This window comes from Manduca sexta, chromosome 5 (genome assembly GCF_014839805.1).
Source record: "Manduca sexta isolate Smith_Timp_Sample1 chromosome 5, JHU_Msex_v1.0, whole genome shotgun sequence".
Taxonomy (NCBI): domain Eukaryota; kingdom Metazoa; phylum Arthropoda; class Insecta; order Lepidoptera; family Sphingidae; genus Manduca; species Manduca sexta.
The window spans coordinates 7,284,927-7,309,885 of NC_051119.1; the positions used below are offsets into that span (position 1 = coordinate 7,284,927).

At 34.8% G+C, this 24,959-nt stretch overlaps 2 protein-coding genes across 3 annotated transcripts in view; both read left to right on the forward strand.

Moving 5' to 3' along the window:
- Positions 1 to 1,880: 1,880 nt before the first annotated feature.
- LOC115444639 overlaps positions 1,881 to 24,959 on the forward strand; it is a 29,673-nt gene continuing 6,594 nt past the window's right edge. Inside the window, exons 1-5 of one of the 2 annotated variants that reach the window (XM_030170491.2) lie at positions 1,914 to 2,027; positions 7,483 to 7,515; positions 16,621 to 18,024; positions 18,578 to 18,739; positions 19,032 to 19,230. In XM_030170491.2, the coding sequence (XP_030026351.2) occupies positions 1,979 to 2,027; positions 7,483 to 7,515; positions 16,621 to 18,024; positions 18,578 to 18,739; positions 19,032 to 19,230 (1,847 nt within the window). In that variant the 5' untranslated portion in view covers positions 1,914 to 1,978. Of the gene's footprint in view, positions 2,028 to 7,482; positions 7,516 to 16,620; positions 18,025 to 18,577; positions 18,740 to 19,031; positions 19,231 to 24,959 lie in introns of both variants that reach the window. The other variant, XM_030170493.2, reaches the window with a different exon arrangement.
- Positions 20,613 to 23,546, forward strand: LOC119191362. The gene has a single exon (XM_037445266.1). The coding sequence runs from the start codon at positions 22,417 to 22,419 to the stop codon at positions 23,371 to 23,373; it is 957 nt and encodes a 318-aa protein (XP_037301163.1). The 5' UTR covers positions 20,613 to 22,416; the 3' UTR covers positions 23,374 to 23,546.

Here is a 24,959-nt window from a genome sequence, read left to right on the forward strand (position 1 = left end):
AATGGAGTCAAAAAATTATAATAATGATGATTCAATGCTTCAAAATATTGAATTTTTTTGTGGTATAATATATTTCACACATGATATAGTTAATGATTTAACTATGCCAGGTTGACCAGAATAGCTTGAATAAGACAATAAAAAACTTACTATTTACTGTTGGTGTGTAATAAGTATAAAAAAATATACTGTGTTTTACTACAACATGGTCAGCTTTTATATTTTCCTGGTTAATCTATAAATACTGAAAGAGACAAAATAATACAGTAACAACACAATTATTATAAAATATTATAACTTTAGTTTATTGGGGATATTGTTTTTGTTAAGGAACATTCCGTTACGCATAAAATCCATTTCTTTATCTTTCGATAATAAACTAATAAAATTGTTTTTTTTTACGTACAGAGGTGTACTTAAGGCTGAAATATTAATTGATTATGAAGCTATTTTGCAAATCTAAGTAAAAAATATCAAGTTAAGAGCTTTACATTTAATTTTCGTGATTATCAGTTTTATTTAATTTTTCTACCATGTTTTGGTAACATATTTTTTCTACAAGCATATGAATTCGGGACTTTTGCTATCTCTGTGCCTAAATTATGTTTATGCGGAGTTTTGAAATTTTATTTTGAATTATTTTTTGAACATTTTTACCCATTTTCAACTGGATGGGAATTTTTGTAACTTAGTATGTCTTGATTGACCGGACTATGGCCTAATATAATGGTCCCGTTTTTAATGAATGTTTATAGAAACTTCCTATACTAAATAGAGATAGACTTAATGCTCGATTAACGTTTAAATGCACAAACTTTATCCCCGAAGAGATAGGTAGTGCAACCAGGACACCCAATTTTCACTCTGTATTTTGTCCCATGATGAGATAGCGTCGAGTCTATCTCTATATTCGACACAAATTCCCTAAATTGAATAGTTGATAATGTGAAAAAAAACCTAATATCACTTTGCCCGACCCGGGATTTGAACCAAAAATCTCAGAGTAGAAACAGTACCTCGTACGCAATAACGCCACCGAGGTCTATGATCATTTAGGGTACATTTGATCCCGGAAAATATGAATTGCGACTACTATTCCCGGAATTTCACACAAGCGAGTCTACTATCAAATGCTAGTTTAACCCATTTAGCATCAGAATGTTTGCCGGCAAACATGACAGCTACATAACAGTTACATGATATTACGCGTGTCACGGAAAAATAACCTTATTATGTGGTATATAAACTTATTATGTAGCTGTCATGTTTGCCGGCAAACATTCCGCTGGTAAATGGGGTCCAGCAACAGTTAAATATAATTACATTATAAATATAAATTACTTATAACCAACGTCACAAGTAGACCTATATGAATACATTTACATAGCAATTAGGAGGGGCGGCATAATTGCGGCGAGTGTCGACAATCGCCATATTTACGAACAGATGCGGTGCAGTTTTTGCCGTCACAAAAAAAGAATCATCAACATATATATAATCACAAAATAAATATTAAAAATTAATGCTGTCCAAATTAATTTAACAAAGACGATAAAATAATATCTACTCTTTCATTTTAAGTATCACATAAACTAAAAAAATTGTGATACGTAAAACTATTTATAGAATAATGAAATCTTCCCTATCATATCTTGGAAAAGTCTACACTTGGCGAAAAGTGAATGCACCAGTTGGCCTCATTCTATGACTTTTTTGATAAAAGATGTAAGTGGGTGTAAGTGTATGTAAGTCGGTGAATATATGTGAGAATAAATTAAATTGTTCTCAGAATATAATTAATTTATATACCCCCTAAACTTCTAATGAAGTAACCATCATTCCAATAAAGATGACGCACGGTTTCCCCTAAGTCCGTCCCTGGGTAGATTTTGATAACATTATCACGGCCGCGCCCGGCAGTCGACGCGAGACACCGTGACAAGCAGACGTGCGCGCGCGCAATGTTCAGTGTTTAAAAATGAAGTTAATATTATTGTGTTTGTTTGTGGTTTGCGGCTGCATAGCAGGTAAATATCAGGAAATGTTTTGAAATATAAGGAATATATTTAATTGAGCATGATATGATATTAGCGGAAATATGATGTAATTCTGGATTGTTTTTGTCAAATTTAATCTTAAATGAGCAAGCGAAAATCGACTTTGTGGTATCTTAGATTCTACGGTGATTATGATTATTTTAGGATTCTAGACGTAAATATTTTGTTTTGCATATTTAAATGACTTGCAACTAACAGATGACAATAGACTTTAAAGTGTACCAAAATTACGTTCGTATTCATTGTATTTAACCTATAAATCGTGCTTTGTCAAGCGATAAATCACTTTATGTGAATCATAATACTGTCTTTAATACCCTGACAGATCAAATGTTTTCTATTTTTACCTATCCTTTGTTTTGTCTATTTTGATTTACGCGCAGTCATTACACAATTTGCTCATTGTTTTTTTCTGAAAATCATTCGCAGTTTACTTTCATGTCTATTTATAATTTGTAAACAAGCTTGTGGTGTAGGCAGAAGTCCAAATGCATTTATTATATTCGTCACGTAAGAGGAAAACAGGATTGTTTATGGGAATACAAAACTTGGGGCCTTATTCTCTATCCCGCACGTTATTATGACAGTGTGTAACAAGCACGTAACACAACGCATCATGTTTAGGACTATAGAAATTTGGCTTACAGAATACCATTCCACACACATTTCTCGAAGATAACATGACACGGCCGCGTTATGCGTATACAGTATCATACAGAATAAGGGTCTTGATGAATATTTGCATGACAGAACTGAATTTACTATCTTACAGAATTTTACCGATAAAAAGAAGACATTTCTTAGATACTAGGTACACTTTTTTATTTTAATTATATTCGTCGTGTAAGAGGAAAACAGAATTGTTTATACGAATACAAAACATGGTATCTCTTTGCACGTCAGAATTAAATCTATTACCTTACAGAGAGGTATTCTATCAATTAAAAGACAGCATTTGTATGATTAATTATAATAGGTATACTTTTTCATATAAAGTTTTCCGTAAAATATATATCTATTTATTATAGAGAACACAGCATCACTTAATGTTATATTGTCTAAGAAAAATGCTTCTATCCTGGTTGTTACCTAACTTTCTTTGATTTTGAGGGATATAAATGGCAAATAAGCGCATTCGGCTAAGTTCGGACGGGTTTTCGATGAGTTGAAACTGGATTTTTTTTTTGTAATACTGGCGTTTAATACATCCAACTGGTTATTATTAAAGCTACTTCTTGTGATAGTTATCACTATACCTTTATAAAAAAATAATATCCTCAGAAAATATCGGGTTTTCGCGGAGTAAGTTCGGACTACGTTCTAATAGCGCTTCTAAAGCTCGTGTAATAAGGTCCACAAAACGAAGTAGAAGACCTGATCAGTGTTAAGAGTGAAATCCACTTTTTTTGTTTCACTGCCCATAGCGTACATATTTTTGGTCGTATTATCAAATACGAAATATGAGAAGAGGCAAAAACTAACAGCATCGCCACCTATGTGGCTAAATTAAAAATATAAACACAGTTTAGCGATATTTTTGTGCTATACGATCTTAGCCCTTATAATCATATTTTAGCGGTATTTTTGTGTTATACGATCTTACCCTGTATCCGAACTTAGCCGAGCTCACTTATCTACTCGGATACGTCATAACTCACAATGGACAATCGTCAATTTCACACCTTTTTGTTAGTAATCAATAATGATCTTTAGGGCCCTTAAATATGTACGACAGAAAAATACAAATTTATAGAAATGTCAGTATGATTTCAGGTTTTAAACATAAAAATTACGTTGAATATAATTTATGTTAATTTAGTATTACTCAATTCAAGTTTGTTTACGTTCAGACATTGACTCATACTGGCTTTTGAGAAAAGAGTTTTCAGTGTAATGTCATTAATCTCATTTTACTGTGGCATTAATGGATGCAAAAATCGTAGTCACCCTCTTCCGTCAAAGTAAAATTTTGGAAAAATCATGTGACGCAGGATTTGAATTTGGTTTGTTGCTAACACTAGCTTCTATTATAACTACTTAAATGGAAGATTTTCTAGAAAATAATGCTAATATATGCGATAAATTTTATGCACGTACACGTAATCTAATCTAAGTCGTAAACAGTTGCCAATAAAGATTATTATTATTTACACAGTGAATAAGACTGGTGTTCGCTGATGGATGTCACGACTCCCCATAAACAGTAGTAACGCTACTTGAATTGAATTACAAATTAAATTGCACTATATTGGTACTTAATAAAAGCTAATATCCTTTGGCGTTACGCTTGTCACCCTGATGAGTTTTTGGAATATCCCTAATCCTTTGACAAATCTGAAGTAAAATACTTTATTCGACATTTAAACGTTCCACCCTTTAGAATAGACGAAAAATCTTTGTAAGAATGGATTTATAACTAACGACACTATTACTACGTAATAAAAGTCAATATGCCATGGCATTACACTTTTCAATCCGAAACTTAGGGGCTCTATCGTTCCCAATATTTTCGACCGATCTGAAGTTGATCTGATTTCACCTGTCCTCAATATCTGTAATGCTTTAGTAATTAAGTATTTGACTATGTTTTATTTTATGCATTTTTGAATATGTTTTGTAACAGCAGATAGTACAAAAAAGAAATCCTGTGAAACAGCATTAAAATTCGATAAGAAATGAGGCAGTAATTCAAATTTCAAAGTGATAATAAGTCGGTTTTTGTAACATTAAAATATCGGGTGTATGGAGCAAATTCTGCATACAAATATAAACTCTATTATAATTCAATCAAAATAAATTGATTATACTGCGTCTGTGAGTAAATACAAACCCATGCACAAATCTCCCAGATATGACGTCAGATCCGGTCATAGCCTTGACCCAAAAGTTTATACCTACACGCTAATTATGATAACATGAGTCATCCAAAGATAAGTCGAATGGTGGGTTGTGTGTGCGCAGTCAAATATTCGTATAGGTAAAGGTCTTGGGAAATATAAAAATTTATAACTGCAAAACGTCACTCCAACTGAATGGAAAACAAATTAATGTATTGATGACTCAGCTATTTTTGCTACAGTAAAGAGGTGTCTTAACTTGGTGGGACATAAAGATTGTTTTAGTTTATTGTATGTCAAATCTATACTAAGAAAACAGAAGAGTTTGTTTGTTTCTTTGAACGTGCTAATCTCAGGTACTACTGAACCGATTATGAATTTCTTTTCACTATAAGGAAGCTGCATTACTCTTGATTTTTAAGTTTTATTTAATTTAATATTTACCTAAGTCGGAAAGTAACGCTGCACTCATTTAACTGATGACATTGATGTATATTCTATAGACCCGAACGTCCATGCTATTTGCTTAAAATCTGAACTAAAATGGCGACCAAAACGTCACTGTTATAATCTATTTATTCAATTGTACAACAAGTAAGTTTACTTATTTGACTAATAAGTACTTATTTTTTATTCACATCCAGATTTTCACTTAGACTCGCATTTTTATATTATGAGCGCTACTCCGTACACTACCAAAAGCATCAATATTAACACCATACTAAAATCAATTTGAATGGATTATAGTTCAATTCAGTTGATCACAATGAATGTTCGGAACGCCAAATCTAGTACGTAGTACATACATATCGATGACTGATGATTAGTTGTAAGTTGTAGCAGCTGAATTGTCAGTTTCACAATAATTATACAAACATTTATAGTTTACTACTATATTATGTAGTTAAATGAGTTGTATGAACAGACTTAAAACAGCCCGCACTTTACAATCCATTCAATCAGCATTCAATTGCTCTCCGAAGCGTAATGGGAATAAATTTTCGTTTTACATCCGGGAGTCATTGAACTGAAGCATTTGTTGCTTATAAAGCATTGGTTCTACCGACGAGTCCGCATGGAATTTTATTTTTATTATAAGTACAACGTACTATCACTAGGGTCCTATTTACATTGCGTTAATAAATGAGTTTTAAAGGTAAAGAAATAACATTGTGCCAAAAAATTATTGATAACTAAAATTATTTGATACGTGAAACAAGCCCAAGTCGTTCGTAAGTCAATTAGATTAAAGGTCATTTTTAACAATAAGGCAGAAATATTTAAGCATAATCTATAATTCAATTAAAAGATAAAATATTTCCAATAAGGAAGTATAATTAATTTAATTGTTAAGAATTTAAGGAATAATCAATGTGTAAATCAATAAGCGCAAGTAAGCGGCGATAGCCTAGTTGGGTGTGGAACGGATTGCTGAGACGAATGTCCGCAGGTTCAAATCCCAAGGGCACATATCTGAATTTCTAAAATTATGTGTGTATTCTTTGTGAATTATTGCTTGCTTTAACGGTGAAGGAAAACATCGTGAGGAAACTTACATACCTGTAATGTTTTCTATAGGATTTTTGAGGGTGTGTGAACTCTACCAATCCGCACTAGGCCAGCTTGGTGGACTAAGGCCTAATCCCTCTCAATAGTAGAGAAGGCCCGTCCCCAGCAGTGGGACAGTATATACAGAGCTGATATTATTAAATCAAAAAGCCACGTGCATATAATAATTAATTAGAACTGTTGTTTTGTTTTCCTTAATGTTCAGTTGATAATTGAAGAAATAAACATACCGACATACATTGACGCATTACACCGACATTTATGTCAAGAAATCTTAATTATCGCATCATCCGGTAATTAAAAATATAACCATCATTTCATATTTTTAGACGATCATAAAAAATACTGCAAAAAAGCGGGAAACGAATTTCTTTTTTTAAACTCGGGGCTAGAGTCGTCTGTACAGTCCAGAGACGAATAATGACGCAGGAAATTATGTTCAAATAAAAAAAAAACATGTTCTTAAAAAAGTCGGATTGAAAAAAGGCGACATCGATTTTTTTATTTATGCCAAAGCTGTCTTGAGTCTAGTAGAGAATGTTTTAAGGTGTCACACAAGAACTGAAAATAGGGTATTTGACTTTGTTTAGTTTTGTGGATTTTTTTTATATGTTATAGCAATTAGAAACAGTATTAAAATTCGATTAGAAATGACGCAGTAATTCAAATTACAAATATTGCCATGCAGAAGTGGGCGTGGAGTCCGGTATCGCTTCATCTCTTTCTTTCGTACGCATCGTAATCCGCTGACGTCACGTGCAAGTATTTCGTCCCTTTTCTGTTTTTAATACTCACCGCTACTCCCAAATTTCAATGGCTTATAACTTATAGATTTTTAACAAGATTTCAATGATTTTTCTGTGTTAGAATTTATACGACGTATGTTTTATAAAAGTCTTAAATAAAATAATATTCAATTGAAAGCGAGGTGTTTTGAATGTTATCATTGATAAGACTATCAACTGATTATGCGTGATAGTAGTACATTCGATATAAATTATACGCAGGTGTTTTTATAGGTGCGCGGCAAAGCGACCTCTCTGCACCTGATGGTAAGTGGATTGGGGTTCAATAGAATGCCGACTGACGAGAGATGATTACCCCTCGGCAGTCGACACAATTATGCCGGCCTGTTGGAACCGGATATACACAGGCTGATCCCGGAACGCGACACACTTACGTGGGCCATTATGGCAGGTTTAAAAACCTTGTGTTTGATGGTCACTTTTCGAGTGGATATAAAATATATCCTACCACTAGCAATATAACCGTATATATTATAACCGTCTGTAAATGCATTGTTTTGGTCTCGTTCCAGGAATTTTTCGCATGGAATTCTTTGACGTACAAACAACATACATTATTGTAATTATACCGTAATTTGTGTTTCACCTATCCTTGAACGTACAGTCGGCCACAAAAGTGTTTAAACACATTTAAAACTTTAAAGCACTACTACACGTCAAAATATACTATTTCTTTGTCTACAATAAAGTAAGCGAATGGAGTATAATTAGTACTAAAATAAAAGTAATTTTAGTCAATAAAATGAATGTTGAAAGGACACAAAAATTTAAAGGCGACTTTAATTTTGAATTTGTTCAACTACTTTTGTTGCTGACGGTACCGGAAACTAATTATTACACGTGACTCTACCTGCCTGTCTTTCAGTATAAAATCATATTAATAAATATTGCCCAAGAACAGTACCTACAACTTCTTAGTTTTTTCTATTTATATATAAAAAATAGGCCCAATACTTCCAAAGATGTAATCAAAATCTCAAACTTACCAATATTTCTTTGATATTATTGTAAGTATAAAAACATGATATAGGTAAAATCTACCTAAGCAATTTGGTAATTAAATACAGTGTTTGCAATTACTTATTTCGAAATCTCGGGGAATCCGCGGGCTTCGTCGGGGAATTACCTGAGAATTACATAAGTATTGATGTATTCGGCATTAATATCAGAGTAGATTCGTTAAGTTACAATTTTCCTACTGATAATAAATGTGGGCTGAATGTTTGGGTTTCCTGGGTGCACTGATGATTTAAAAAAATATAACTGCAAGATGGCGGGCTCGCGGGAAAACAGTATGAAAAGAGGCGGAAAAAATATTATTAGTTTTAAAAGTGGTAAAGTTGTTTAATTAATCCTGTATCCCGATTTTACATACTTATATGTTCTTATCCAATTGTAATAAAGATCAAGAACGCTTGCAGATTACGCAGACTCGACGTCCGTCTCTGCAAATTATACGTCTGTTATACAATGAATTAAATAAGTGTTCATCGACAAAGACGCGCAGTACCACAACAATGTACAGTCAGACACAAAAGTAGATAAACAAATTCGAAACTTTAAAACTCTTCTACACGTTACATTCAATCATAATATTATGATTTTTTCTTTATCTAAAAAAAACCTTATGAATAAGTATATTATTGAAGAAAAAATGTCTGTTGTTACGGACATAAAAGTCAAAGCCCCTTATTCATAGACGTTGTTTATTTGAAGACGGAGTATCGCTGTGATAACAAGTCTGTTTCTCAGTGCTGATGGCATGGCAGCCTTCGCAGTGCATAGCCATTACACCGTTGTCATTGGCTAATATTGTTGTATCTCAATATCGTCTCGTCCTTAGATAAAAAACGTCTATGAATACAAGGGAAAGAGTTTAATGCAATTTGAAATTTTGAATTTATTCAACAGCTTTTCTTGCTGACTGTACGTTGTATACTTCGGTAAGACAAGGCAATTTGTTCGTGTTTATGCAGTTTTTCCTTTTGCGAGGTGCGGTTTGCACATCCGTCATTGTCAAGGAATTATTTGGGTAACATTTTTGACATGTGAAATCAAGTTTTTATTTTTATTATATTATATCTACTGAGTACTGACAGTTTCATAGCAGTATATTACTGGTGGTAGGTCTCTCATATGTGAGAGTCTGCCTGGGTAGGTACCACTGCAATATCTATTTCTGCCGTCAAGCAGCAGTGTGTAGTCACTATTATGTTCCGTTTTCAAGGACATTGTAAATTGTAGCCAGTATAACTACTAGACATAATAAGACTTAACATCTCATGTCTCAGGATGGCGAGCGCAGTGTAATACCAAACAACAATTTGTAATTCAAGGTGTTTCTACTATTTATGGGCGGTCGTATCGCTTACCATCAGGCGAATGAGCTCGTTTCATCATTCAAAGCAATAAAAAAAAAATATACTTATTACATTCGTACTCGGCAACAGTTTCTGCATGAAGCCTAACAAATAAAGTACTTAATCCCTACGAGGGTCGGTTTTATCAAAACAAATATTTATTTAATTAAACTAGGATACAGTTATCTCGTGGAAAATACGCGCGACAATAACAATGGTGTTTTTGAAGCGAGAAACTTAATTATCTAATGCCTGAACTAAAATTGTCGTATACTAATTATTAACACACAACACACACACACACACAACATCACGCATTTTATCCCCGAAGGGGTATGCAGAGGCGCAACCAGGGCACCTACTTTTCGCCAAGTATATTCCGTCCCATGATATGATAGGGGGCGAGCCTATCGCCATTACAAATTAAGTACTTCACTACATAGTATAAAACAAAGTCACTTTCTCTGTCCCTATGTCCCTCTGTATGCTTAAATCTTTAAAACTACGCAACGGATTTTGATGCGTTTTTTTTTAATAGATGTTATGTTATTTTGTTATGTTATACCCGTGCGAAGCCAGAGCGGGCCGCTATGTTTTTATATACAACGTTCACAGTTTTTCTGTATTGTATTTAGTATCAGCATTGCACCCGTGCGAAACCGGGGCGGGTCGCTAGTAGTATTATATTGAGCAAATGCAAAATCCCCACCGTTGTCCACGAATATAAGTAGTATTATTATTTAAATTAAACTATTTTACGGATTTTATCACGGTTTTTAACGGTTTAAAACCACAATAAAATCCGGAAAATAGTTTAATTTAAATGCCTAACATTCGCGTAAACATAAGAAATCATTAGTATTATTATTATTAAGAGACTATGCTAGGTATACTTATAGGTACTAAGGAGACACAAAGAGTGTCTGAGAGAACTTATTTGACCATCTAAATAGTAATTTAATGCCTAAATTCTTTAACAAAAAACAATAAGGTAGTAAAACATAACGCCTAGATAATCCGAAGTCCAAAGTCCATACATTTATAAAAACAAATTTTATGTTCTAAGCAATAAAACATATTGTTTATTTTTCCATTTCACGGATAATAGTATTTGCTGAACAATTTGTAATGCCAACCGCTACAATTGCAAACAGGAAAAATATCACCAAGTCAAACTACGTATTCCAATTACTTAATCATACTATTTCAATAATATATCCAATTTCCTGTGGTTGCAATGTTGTTATTTATTTTAATACTAACACCTCGCTTTGGTTTTGCATGAGTAGCCAGTTTATAGCCATGAATTCTGGTCAAATTACTCTTAAACTTCACTGGATCAACCGCTGGGCTAATGTGTAGATTACTTAAAAACTTTATACAAATCGGTCCAGCCGTTTTAGAGAATTTAGGGAATATACCAATGGAAAAGGTTCCATATAAGCAAATTCCTGTCGACCTCCCTTTCATAATTAATGTAAAATCTAATTATGATTAGAACGATTTGCAGACCATTTATGCGTATTGTTAGTACTTTGTTGTGTTAAGTTTCCTTTCGCATAAGTTTCCCCGCCGCCACTGGATCATATACACATTTATTTTTATGTAAGTATACAGAGTGGTGACGACATAACGACATTAAATGAAAACACGAACCCCACTAGTTGATCAAAACACTCTAAAATTATCAAAAAAGTTATTACGCAAAACTACAAGAATCTAATTTTTCAAACAAACTAAATGCGAAAATAATCTAAATTAAACATACCAGCCTTTATAATATTGTTTATTAACCTCATCTGACCTGTAGGCACTGCACGTAAGAGGCGTACGTACGTACTTATTTGGCGGTCCCTTTTGGGCGTAAAGTTTCATTCATGAACGTAATCTAAAAATTGTGGTCATGGTCACTAGGTTCACATTTCATGTAAACACTTGAACATTTAATCAAAACTAATATACACGCGTACGAACTACAAAAGAAATGCCGACAAGGTGTCGGCCGCCGCGCCGCGCAGCATCAGCTGATGTGCGTCTTACAACTTACATTATGATATTTTTTTAATAATATTGAATTTTGTTTCTAATTAATAGTTTAGTTTATCTATCCATACGTAACGCTGTATAAGAACGTTCTCTTCTTTCGAAGAGCTAATCATTCGATCGCGCTGTCTTCGTTTTCGGTAGCGCTTCCCTTACACCGGGTATTTTTGCCGACACTTACCTACATGTTTAGACAAAAATGTCGAATTGACAACGTAGCTATCTTACCAGTTTACAAAACAAGTGGTGCGCCTCGGCAATCTCTCTTTGCTAATAATAATAATGTTATCTTTATTGTGATTAGGTCTAAATACAACCAGCAATACAATAAAATATTGTAATATTATTTCTGAGTAGCGAGTAGCACATTGTATTTATTTGTATTACGCATGTAGGTAAATGAAATTGTTTTGAGGTGAATGACCTAATGAACTTGCGTGGCTAAATCGTAATGCATGTACATCATGTTCTAAAATCGTTAAAGTAAAAAATAATTCCTGCGGCTAAACCATTGATTGTAATTTGATAATTTTTGGTATACGAACTACTAACGTGATACTCGGTATATGGTTTCATTTAATGTCGCTATGTCGTCACCACCCTGTATAGACAAATTATAAAACAGTCTTTGCTAGCGACCCCGTGCATGTCAATTTTCATAAATTGCACGAAAATTTTCATCATCTCTCTTTGATAGCATTATTTGACAATTGGATAAGAAGTACCACCTAACTGAAGAAATGTTTGTCTTACTCACTTAAGAAGAGCTCTCTTTTTATTTGAATGAAACATAAGTGTCTAAAGACAAATATATCAATAGAGGTGAATACATTTTTTGTCTTGACATACATGTATGCGAGTGTGGTCGACTTTATTTGAAGGCATTCTATCTCTGCTCCATGAAAAGAAGCTATTCCTACTTCCAACGCCGAAAACACATCCATGATTACATATATAGGCATCATGAATTCCTTTTTCAGGGCTAGGTAGAGGTGTACACCCACATTTCGTCAACTATGTAGTTTATTTTTTATTTTTTGTATGCGCGCGGTAAACTAATCCCATTGCACCTGATGGTAAGTGAAGTGAGGTCCAATAGAATGTCGACTGACGAGAGATGATTACCCCATGGCAGTCGATACAATTATGCCGGCCTGGTGGATATATACAGGTTAATCTCGGAACACAATACACTTACGTAAGCCACTATGGCCGGTTTTAACACCTCGTGTACAATGGTCGATCTATCCACGATTCCTCAGATGTTATCTATATATTTTATAGTAAACAGCAATAACTGTCATATCGAACAAAGGTTCTTGAATGGCACATTGCATTCTCTATATACATTATATACGTATTACAGCAGATGAACTCTCTGTAAGCCGATTGTTCGCAATGAGGTACATCGCTCAGTTTATCTGTCATTACGTAATAACCTTTATCACTTTGACCTTACGGTCGCAAGAAATGTACACACACATAACTTATGACTTGAGTTAAAACTACGCCTTTTACTACCGCTTCATACATGTTTGTTTTGACACGTATGTGCAAATTTGATACGAAAATACTATCTAATCGCCAGTAACTTGCTGGTGGTAGGAAATTTATATAAAACCGGATAGCGACCACCGTACACAACGTGTTAAAATCTAAACCCACAGTGGTCCAAGTGTGTAGCGTTCTGGGATCAGCCTGTGTCAAGTATACGGTTTTAAACAGGGCCCTTATTCTGGGCACTTATTCTGTATGATTGTGTAAACGCGTAACGCGGCCGTGTCATGTTATCTCCGAGAAATGTGCGTGGAATGGTATTCTGTAAGTCATATTTCTATAGTCCTAAACATGATGCGTTGTGTTACGTGCTTGTTACGCACTGTTATAATAACGTGCGAGATAGAGAATAAGGCCCCAGGCCGGCATAATTGTGTCGATTGACGGGAGATAAATATTTCTCGTCAGTTAGTACTATCTGGATCCCAATTCACTCACTATATTATGCAGTAGGATAATTTTCCATGCCCCTATAAAAATTATCACAATATAAATATATTAGGTTATATTGACCGCAAGGAAACGTCAAATTATGTAGATGTGAGAGACGATGCTTTATGGACCCGAAACTAACTGATATATATATTTTTTCTCCTTTCCCCTATTTCTAGAATAAGGCCTGTTTTTTATCTTATCTTTTATTATACTTTACAACTATTTTACATCTTATTGCTATTGGTTTATTTTCCTACTGTATTTAAAACTAATTAAATATAATCTTAAAATAACTGATATATTGACAGTAACAGTCAAAGATACTATTACTATTATCAAACTTGTGACTTTCTGTTGTGACAACTCTTATGGCTTTTATTTTAGCTCTTCCTTTTACAATTCGTGAAGTAGCTGAATGTATACACATATCGAGTTAAAGAAATAAATATCACAATATTCACTTCCGAGTACTGTATTATTTTTATAGCTTAATTATTATGCCGAATACTGTACAGGATATATCGAATTACTGCGAAGAATTTCACAATTAATTATGTTTGCGCAACAGATAAGTGTGCAATTGGTATTAAGCAATGTTGGAATATAAGATAGGGCGCGTCAGTTCCTAAAACTGTGATATCTGTCGGTTCGGTTGAAACCCAGAAGTTGTCATCTTTGAAAAATTTCATAATTGATCAAACTTATGATAGAGAATTAATGAATGAATCATTTATTAGCAACCATCGATATACTTATACGTACAACGTACTAGATTTGGTGTTTCGAACATTCATTGTGTTCAACTGAATTGAACTGTCATCCATTCAAACTGATTTTAGTATGGGGTCAATATTGATGCTTGCGGTTGTGTACGGAATGGCGCTCATAATATAAAAACGCGAATCTAAGTGTAAACCTGGATGTGAATAAAAAATATAAGTCAAATATGTAAAATTATTTGTTGTTCATATATAAATACACAACGTGACGTTTTGGTTGCCATTTTAGTTTAGATTTTAAACAAAAAGTTTATATGGATGTTCGTGTCTATAGAGTATACGTCAATATTAGCAACAAATAGTGATGGCTATTACAGATCCTGTAATAGCCATCCCGGCTATACAGTTGGGAGTGAAACGGACTCCCGAGACGAATGTCCGCAGGTTCAAAACCCAAGGACACGCACCTCTGACTTTTTTAAATTTATGTGTGTATACTTTGTGAATTATCGCTTGATTTAACGGTGACGCAAAACATCGTGAGGTAACGCGCATATCTGAGGAGTAATTTTCTATAAGAATTTTGAAGTTATATGAAGTCTGTCAAATCCCCACTAAGGATGGTGGACTAAGGTCTATTCCTTTTGATAGTAGAAGCCCGTGCCCAGCAGTGGGACAGTATATAATACAGGGCTGATATTATTATATAATAGCGGTCCCTGATTAACAATTTTCTCAAATATATAATAATTTTTGATCAATCAACCTACTACTTCGTGACGTAATTTTTTTGTTTTAGTATCAACTTCTATTCACAGTTTGCTCGATTGCTGGTTTATCTTGCGGAGTTGTGTACTTTCCTAATGCCTTCTTAATCTTATTATATTAAACAATGTCGCAAATGTGGAAGGTTAGTAAAATGTTTGATTGTAAGAGAAAACACAGAAACCACTAGATTTGGATGATACTTAGAGGAAGTTGCAATTGACTTAACATTTTTTATATCAGAAAGCAGGAATAGGAAGAGTCTTTCACAAGGACAGCAGCTAATCTCTCTATCTATATTCTGACGTATAAAAGAAAGCCCCCTGCCGCGTCTGTCTGTCTGAACGTGATAAACTCAAAAAATACTGAATGGTTTTTCATAACAATTGGTATGGAGAGTTTGAGACGTTGGGAAAGACATAGGTTTCTTTATCCCGAGAAATTATTTAGCTTAGCAGTTTATCTTTGTTCGATTCGATGTGCTATACCTTATGTTAAATAAAAAAAAAGAGCAAAGTAATAATAAATCAACAATTATTGATCGAACAGTTTTATCTCGGACAAATTACAATGCGGGCGCAGCCACGAGCAAAAGCTATTGTATAAATATAAATATATGTATGAATGTTACCTATAGACTCTAAAACAGTTTGAGCGGTTTTTATGATTTTTTTAGGCGATATTCAGATTAGACTAACGAGTAATCCTACGAAGTTTGGTATAGATCGAACCACCAAATCATCTGACTATAAAAATTAGTGCAACCGTCCGAAGCGGGGTCATCTCGCTAGATCAAAATAAAAACCCATATCAATACTCTCTGATTTAAACTTTGTTTAAAAAATTAACATCCAAGCTCGCTTTACACCTTTAGTTTATGTGTCCACGTTTCGTATCTTTATTTATAAATGTTAGCATTCGTACTATAGTGCGCGTCATAATAATACGTTTGTTTACGCTAACTATGCCCATTGTTTACGTTTAGTAGAACGAAATAAGCTTTATTTTTGTCTATCACTGCTGTCTATATGGTTTCATGCACGATTGAATTCTATTTTGGATTCATATTATCTTTATGCATTTACACCGTTTACGTATTATCATCCTTCGTGTCTTGGTTTATCGCTTGACTGTCTTTATTGAGTATTATCTTTTACTTAATATGTATAGTTTTAGCATCCCTATGATGTTGTGAATCTGCAGATACAAATATGTTTAAAAATAAATACTTAATTTATTTTTTCGAAGCTCTTTTGAATCGTGTATCTATCTCCACTAAATACTTCCACTATGCGTTCCGTGGAAGAAGTCCCTTGTCATAAAATACCAATAACAGATAAAGATTGCGTGAGTATGGAACTCAGAAACATCAATTTATAACAAACATACTTACTAAAAGTAATTGAATACTTGGTCATTTATAATTTTTACCTACTTTAGAGCCAAATATAATATTTATTTTTCTTTTACAGCGCAAGATAAAGTAAAAGAAAAGGATGATCTTCAAGACTACTACGATGATTACTATGACTACGATTTCTTAAATAAACAAGGAATAAAGCTGGATAAAGAGTTAAAGGAAGCTAAAGATAGTCAGGTCGAGGAGAGCAAAGAAGAAGTAATTGATAAGGCGAGTGGTGAAAGTCAAAACATTGAAAGCATCGAGACACTTGCAAGAGATGCTGAAGATGGCAAGAAAGACGAAAGCTCAAAAGATAGTGCTGAAACTAGGGCAAAAGAAGCTAATGAGGACTACGCGTTACTGTGGGGTGATGAACATGCACCTTTACAACCACCTATCGCAGACGATAAGGCTATATTCGACGAGACTCAGGAGCTTTTGAACGAAGATGACGATGTCAATGACTTCGATGAAGAAAAGAAAGAAATAAACCTCCCAGCTAACGATCAATCGAACCTGGAAGAGATTTTCGACGAAACTAAAAAACTTTTGGCTGATAACGAAGATGATTTTGATCTTCCTAAAACTACGTCTGAAAAACCAAAAGAGGATAATTCTCCTAAAGAAGAAATTGCTAGCGAGGAGGATACTGTTGCCAAAGTAAAGGAAGATCTAGATGAAGATCTGAGACAGTTATACGACACATTGCAAAAACTTAGCAAGGATGATTCAAAGGAACCGCAAGACACAGAAGAAGTTAACGGAAGCTCTGTCTTGGACTATGAAGAGAAATACGGAAAACCGTATCATGAAGGCTTGTTGCTATCGCAAAGAGATGATGACAACGACTATGAAGAAATGGATAGCAATCTCTCCGAACTATTCGCAAAACATAGAGAAACATCTGAAGTAATCGACAGTGGGGACGCAGAAAAAGAAGAATACAATTTCGATGACGACGTCAAGGAAAGCGCAGAGAACAAAACTAATGCTTCTAATCCGACTACACCAATCATGTACAAAAACGATGCCCTTGTGGACGAAAGTCAGAAAGCGAGCAGTGACGAAGTCGAGCAGTTTGAGGGAGAACCAAAATTAGCAACCAAATCAGAAGAGAAGGTAGTAAAAGATGAGAAGTCGAAATTGGAATCCACAACAGAGAGTCAAAGGAGAACCAAAATGGTCGATGAATTGTCAAGCGCAGAGCTTGATGACCTAATGCAACAGTTCGCGATGGTTCACAGCGAGGACCTGGATGTTCGAGCCCCTGAATTCTCCAAAAACGTGGCCCCGATTCACATAACCCTGAGTGCAGATAAACCAACCGTGGTGACGTCACCGAACTATCCTAACAATTACCCCACCAACAATATTATTGATTGGATCATAGAAGGTCGTGGTATGGGAATCGAAATGAATGTTACTAGCTTTGCTGTGAACGGAGCTATTGGTGACTACGTTTTGGTTAAACCAGGTAAGATTTTTGTACACTACTTAACAATTTTTTCTATTAAAGGTTTTTAACGGAACATAAAGTATTTCTATAACATAGATCACCTAAATGTTAATAAAAATAACTGAAAATAAATAAGAAAGTTTGTAGGATATTGTGGCTACTTCGGTGGCGTAGTTGCATTGCATGCGCGGAACGGCAGTGCTCGGGGATCCTGGGTTCAAATCCCGGGTCGGGCAAAGTGATATTTGGGTTTTTCTGTTCAATATCAGCCCGAGGTTTGGAATTTGTGCCCGATAGCGCGATAGCCTTGCCATCTATAACATCATGAGACGGAACACACTTGGCGAAAAGTGGGTGCCCTGGTTGCGCTCTCTGCATATCCCTTCGGGGATAAATACTTGATTTATGTTTATTTGTTTTGTTTTGTTTATTTTGTGGAATATTGTAACCAGTGAAACAGTGTAAATATCGGTGGAGCTACCTCAGTTTAGTATGTTAGGTCTCTTATAAAAGAGGGCAAGATTACTACCGTTACCTCCTGCATCATTTAGTAAAACCTCGGTCTTTGCAGGAGGTATCGACGACTCTGGACATGAGGGTATAATCTTCACTTACCATCTGAACTCCGAGAGGCGGTTCCGCTTCAGCGACGTGGACCGGCTGTTCTTGAGGTTCGAGTCGAAGATCGGAATGAGCTTCACCAGAGGATTCAGCATAAGCTTCAAAATGATGAGTAAGTGTTTTATTATTCTGTTTATTATAGTACCATTTGAATTATATAAGATTAAAATAGTTTATATAAATTAGAATACTATAATGGCATATAATGTGAGTTTGAGTACAAAGCTTTTGCTAAACTTATAAGTTTAGTGGTTACCACAATTCCACTAAGATCTTCATAGTTGCATTATTACTAATAAACAAATAAACAATAATTCATTTTTTACTTCCACTAAAAATAACCATTCATGAATTTAGTATCAAATAAATTCATAATTCCATATTCAAAATCATATTTCTCCCAGCTCCACCAGAAATCAACCCTGAAGATATGCCCGAACCAGAAGCAGTTCTGACTCCACCGCAAGCAACCATGACTGTGAACCTCGCCAGGGTCGATGCTATATACTTCAAGAAGATCCGCGAAGATTTTAGAGAGCTAATAGCTGATATGGCCACAGAATACATTAGTGACAACAAAATTGATCGTGGAAAGAATGCTACGTAAGTATTGAATGTACGACTTTATTTAACCTGAATTCTATCTTCTTTTGCTTCAATAGGGCTTTATTTTGTAAATCAAATTTTAAGTAAAAATTAATTATCTTCGTTTAAAAATACTGACCACATAACCAAACCTTTATACTGTAGTAGAATAGGTAACAGAAATGAGGTACAATACCAGTACCGTGACGTCACTGCCTATTCAGTGCAAGAGTGCAAAAGAGATAGCAGTATAGAAAATCTGCTCATAATTTAATATTCAATAGGAACTGGTTTATAGCAGAGATTCGTGTCCGTGCTATTTGTTCTTAGACATAATTAGAATAAAATACAAAATACTTTACATACTAAATTTATCATAAGCAGTCTATTTCTTTACAACAAAGAAGTAATAAAATAGTCATGATAATTATATACAAAAGAAATCAAGAGCTCAAGTTATTTAGTTACATTATTTACTAAGTATTCTTATCAGACGGTCTCTACACCGACCAATAATCCACTGATAAGGTGTATTGATAATAATAATTGTTTAAACACGTACACTTATAACAGCGGAAGCGAAAATTAGGTAATTTCGCAAAAATCTAGCGAGAATTAATTTAATATTTTTTTTACATATCAGTAATTAAAACTATAACTAAGTAGATATAGCTGATCAGCTATAGCTGATATAATGATTTCTTACGTTTACGCGAATGTCATTTAATTTAATGGTCCCCCCCGTGACCATGAAGACTGCAAAGTCTTCGAAACGTCGGGAGAAAAGTAAAATATTACTTAAAACCGTGATAAAATTCGTAAAATAGTCTAATTTAAATATAGCTGATATCTTAAGCAAAAACAAAGATAGTTGTAGAAGCGCGGAACCATCTACGCTCAATTATTCGTATGGGTTTTATAACCTCTACATGTTTATTTAACTAATTCCTTTTGTGTAACTAATTGCTTTTAGACTTTCAAATAATATTTTAATTGTACGGCGTACAATACATATTTGCAAAACATTGAGTCATTTTCTGACAAAATCGTTAATACTTAGAACGTGTTGAAAACAAACATGTTGAGGAAGGAAATGTTACAAATATTTGTCTTAATAGTTCAACAATAGGGAAAAATGTATGTACAGCATTAGGATGCTGCACGAAAATACGAAATATTAACCGCCATTTTAACCGAATTAAAAACAATAGGAGGTTCTCAATTCGACGTGATTTTTTAAAAGTCGATTGCCTCAAAACTCGGTCATTTATTAACTAACAGATTTGGATTTTTTATTTGAATATATTTTCTGATTGATCCAGATTTTTTCAAAATCGGTTCAGTTACACATTTTCCTTTTCTGTACCAATTTTTTTTAAATTTAGATCATATTATTTAATGGCGGTCACATCCGGAATTCTTTATAAGATATGACGGCACTTCTACAGTGATAAATAATTGAGTGCACTTGTAAAGATTTTATCAGTAAGATAAAATTCAATTGTAATTAAACACCACTCAAACATGTTTCATAAAACTTAAAAATATTTTTTTACAATAGGTTCGTAATTTATAAAAAAATATATTAAAAGAGTGAATGAATGTAATATGTATTACTCCTAGCCGAATTTCGGCCACGGCGGCCAATTTTAACGGTCACCAACCAAGTACGCTGGACATATTATAGTGCACAAGTGTGTGCGCAATACACAAGTGCATTGTTCTTTCACTCTTATAGTCTAGTGATAGGGCAATCAGACATGACCGGACAGAGGACCAGCGCGGGATTAACGGCCTTACGTGTTTTCTGAGCAGTCAATTTCCTGACTCCGAGGTGGGAATCATTCATTTTTAAGATGTGAAAACTAAGTCAAAATTATTTTTGGACCAACCCAGGATTCGAACTTATCAACTCGGTAGTCGTACCGCGTACGCATTACAACTACGCCACCGAAGCAGTCAAGAGAAATGTAATGTAACGTAATATCAAAACAGTGAACGTATACGGGCTGGAATACACGCCGAAATATATTTGGCTTCTTTATAGTCCATTGCCATTAACAAGACTGTCATAAAAAATATTACGCCTTCCGAGTTACTTTTGGCTTATGTGTTGACCTATATTTACTTATCGTATTGCGTAAGATAAATAAATACAAAAATACTAAAGCTTCTTATAAATTAATCTAATTGTAGCCAGGGTAACTACTGGACATAATAAGACTTAACATCTCATGTCTCAGGATGGCGAGAGTAATAACAATCAATACTTTGATATTCAAGGTGTTGGATGGTGTTTCTATGGTTTTTGGGGCGGTCATATCGCTTACCATCAGGCGAACGGGAAAATCGTCTCGTCATTCAAAGCTATAAAAAAAAAAACAAATTCTTTTTACTTCTAAACTGACCTATATTTGTTTACCGGAATTGAATCAGCCATCCGCCATATTAACTACCTGTCTTGGCACACGTAGCTGGTGTATTGCGTCATTTTCCAGGAATAGGGATATCCTACTTTCAAGTTGCCGTTATTTAACGATAGATGTCGGTAGAAAACAGATGAAAAATATACAAACTTTTTGTAATCATTTAGGGATATCACAAAAACATATCGTTTTAAATTAAACTAATTAAATTTGCTGAAACTGATAAACACGATAAACGGAAAAAAACGTGTATAATTAAAGCATAATATTGAAATAACTTCGGAGCAAAATAAGAGGTAATCGAACGCGTAACAATTCCGCCAATCTTCACGAATGTAAACTTCATCTTGTAATTATAAACATTAGATTTAACGAATCAAAACATCCATTCTAAAACACAAGTGCTGTTGACACGCTAGCCAAATCTGACTACAACTATAAATAAAACCACGCCAGTTGAGTGCTTGCAAACAAGATTCTTGACACAAACTCCGAGAGGCACTATTCTCCATATTGTTCCCGCGACCCATTTCCTAACATTCTAAACCTAATTAAATGTACTTAAATTATGATTACGAAACAGCTTGATAAAATGGAATCCGCGCATGCGTGCTCCCTGCCACGAGGCATGCGCAGTAGGATATTTTAGTAACCGAACACAGCTCGCACGGCAAATACTCCGCTTTAACGCAACTAGAACACAATGATACGTGAATGTGATTAAATAGTGAATTATGAACGTGAATCGGTAACAGAAGACGATACTGTTTCTAGCAAAATGGAGCCGTTGATCGATAGAAATAACTTCGCGATAAGCGCTATGGTCACAGTGGCCATGCAAATACTGTTCTTCACTATAGCATCCCTGTTCCAATGCGACAAAGTGACAGACTTCACGGGTGGCGCCAACTTCGTCATAATCGCACTGTTGACATTCTTCCTCGGCCAAGGTGGGAGCCATTTAAAAAGCTATGACAGCAGGCAGCTAATGGTAACAGCGTTTGTCTGTGTTTGGGGCGTGAGATTATCAGGATATCTCATATATAGGATCTATCACATAGGCAGAGACAAACAGTTCGAGGATAGAAAAAGTAATACGCTGAGATTCGCCGTTTTCTACACATTTCAAGCTGTATGGGTGTATATAGTTAGTTTACCAGTAATAATAATCAACTCGCCTCACCACTCATTTCCTAAGTCGCCGAAAACCATGACCACGTTGGACTCAGCAGGGGCTGGAGTCTTTGTCATAGGTCTGTTGATAGAAACGTATGCAGATCTGCAGAAATTCGCCTTTAGACAAGAACCGACGAATCAGGGAAAGTGGTGCAACGACGGTCTCTGGGGCTTATCTAGACATCCGAACTACTTTGGCGAAGTGGTGCTCTGGTGGGGCATTTTTATTATATCTTTAAATGTGATTGAAGGAGTCGAATGGATTGCGATCATGTCACCACTCTTTACGAGCGCTATAATTCTGTTCTTGTCAGGGATACCGCTATTAGAACGCACTGCAGACGAGAAATACAGAGACAACCCTGACTACTTATACTACAAAGCTTCCACTTCTCCTCTTATACCTATACCACCTGCAATTTACGTAGAAGTCCCAAAATTCTTAAAATGCATACTCTGCTGCGAGTTCCCGATGTATGACTCGACAAATGAGGAGTTCCCTGCACCCACCATCGTCACAGAGACTACAAGCATCTCCATGGTGCAATCACAAACATAGCTAAAGAAAGCCGCGCGCACCGACGCGGCGGCAAAGATGGAATCCAACACCCAACCTACTGTACACAAGCAATTGTGATACAAGGAGAACGTACCAAAAAAACTACCGAATTCCTTGCCGCTAAAACAAAACAACACTATAGACATGAACCGATATAACGCATACATGGAAAACATTAGGAGAAGCAAGAGACTAGCTCTTGGACTCGTAGAGGATGCTAGGGATTATGACGAAAGTCCTGATAGATATGATGATATCGACGCCGTTCCTAGTACGAGCGTTGATAAGCCCAAACGTCCTACAGAGTTTGTAAAATACGGTAAAATTACTTTTAATACAACCGCTATGTTGCACCACTACCCTCAGATGTCTCATAATAAAGTCACTAAGAAATCCGATCTGAACCTAATTGAGGAGCAGGTTGACAACAATAACATATCTTCTGATGAATCGAAAACGGACAGCGTAAACAACAACGAGACAGATAGAACAGGAGTGGATATTTTGAATAAAATAAAGTTCGCTGAAGAGAAGTTGGTATGAGGGTTGGTGTCAGCGTTATTTACGCTGCACTTTCGTACATCTAGAATGTGGTATACGTTCAGAAGTTCGCGAGTGAAATGTGACATATCTGATTGTTGATACAGACCATAGTAGATGTATATATAGTGTCGTATAGTGAAAAAATCCGTCTCATGTTAAATTAGATGTATATATAGATAAAGGGATGTAGCTGTCTCCATTCTGGTGAGTGTTTTTAACTATTTGTTGGTTATCTAGTGTTTAATAAAAAAAAAGAAATGGCAGGATAGTTGACTGAAAGCCAACATTAGCGATTAAGTAAACGTGCGTTGTCTCTCAACATATGCATCTCTTGGGCGTGGCAAAATCTTAACTATGTGCACGCAATTACAACGTTACGTTAATTGAAATAAGAGGTAGAATTTTAATGTAAATTATAATTTAATGGTTCTGTATACTAACTTTTAGATACTACGATTGAATAATGGTGAAAATTCATAAATCTCTGGGTAATTGAGAACTACCTCCAAAAATAAAACTAAATCCCGAATGTTATTATGGTTTTTTATATTATAATTTTCTTTCGATGTTTTCAAGACCGCAGCTTTCATGGTCACGGGGTGACTGATATGTTGGTCATCCAAAAAGTCAAAGTTACAATGTCTACCTACATTTGAGGATAAAATCCGGAAAATAGTTTAATTTCAATGTGCATCATTCGCATAAACATCAAAAACCATTATACCTTCAAAAAGTTTACTAATATAGTTGAACTTAATACACATATTATCAAATAATGAGTTGAGATCAGATCAAATTTGGTACCTACACAGGTAACGATTTCCTATGGACGAGATGTTTTATGTCCCAAAAATATTGGACATGATTCTAATGAGATTTTTACGCTGGTTAAAGACCTTTACAAAGGCACATTAGCAAGCAATTTAATTCATGATTTAATGTTTGTTTCTATACGAGAATCGAACTCCGCTGAGGATACTAAATGGTGCAATGCAGATAGCCTTTATGGATATTGTGTTATTGTAAAAAATCTTTGTTATTTC

Bases quoted from the DNA above. Each gene is read 5' to 3' on its own strand.
- LOC119191362 (XM_037445266.1), top strand. From the start codon at position 22,417: ATGGAGCCGTTGATCGATAGAAATAACTTCGCGATAAGCGCTATGGTC.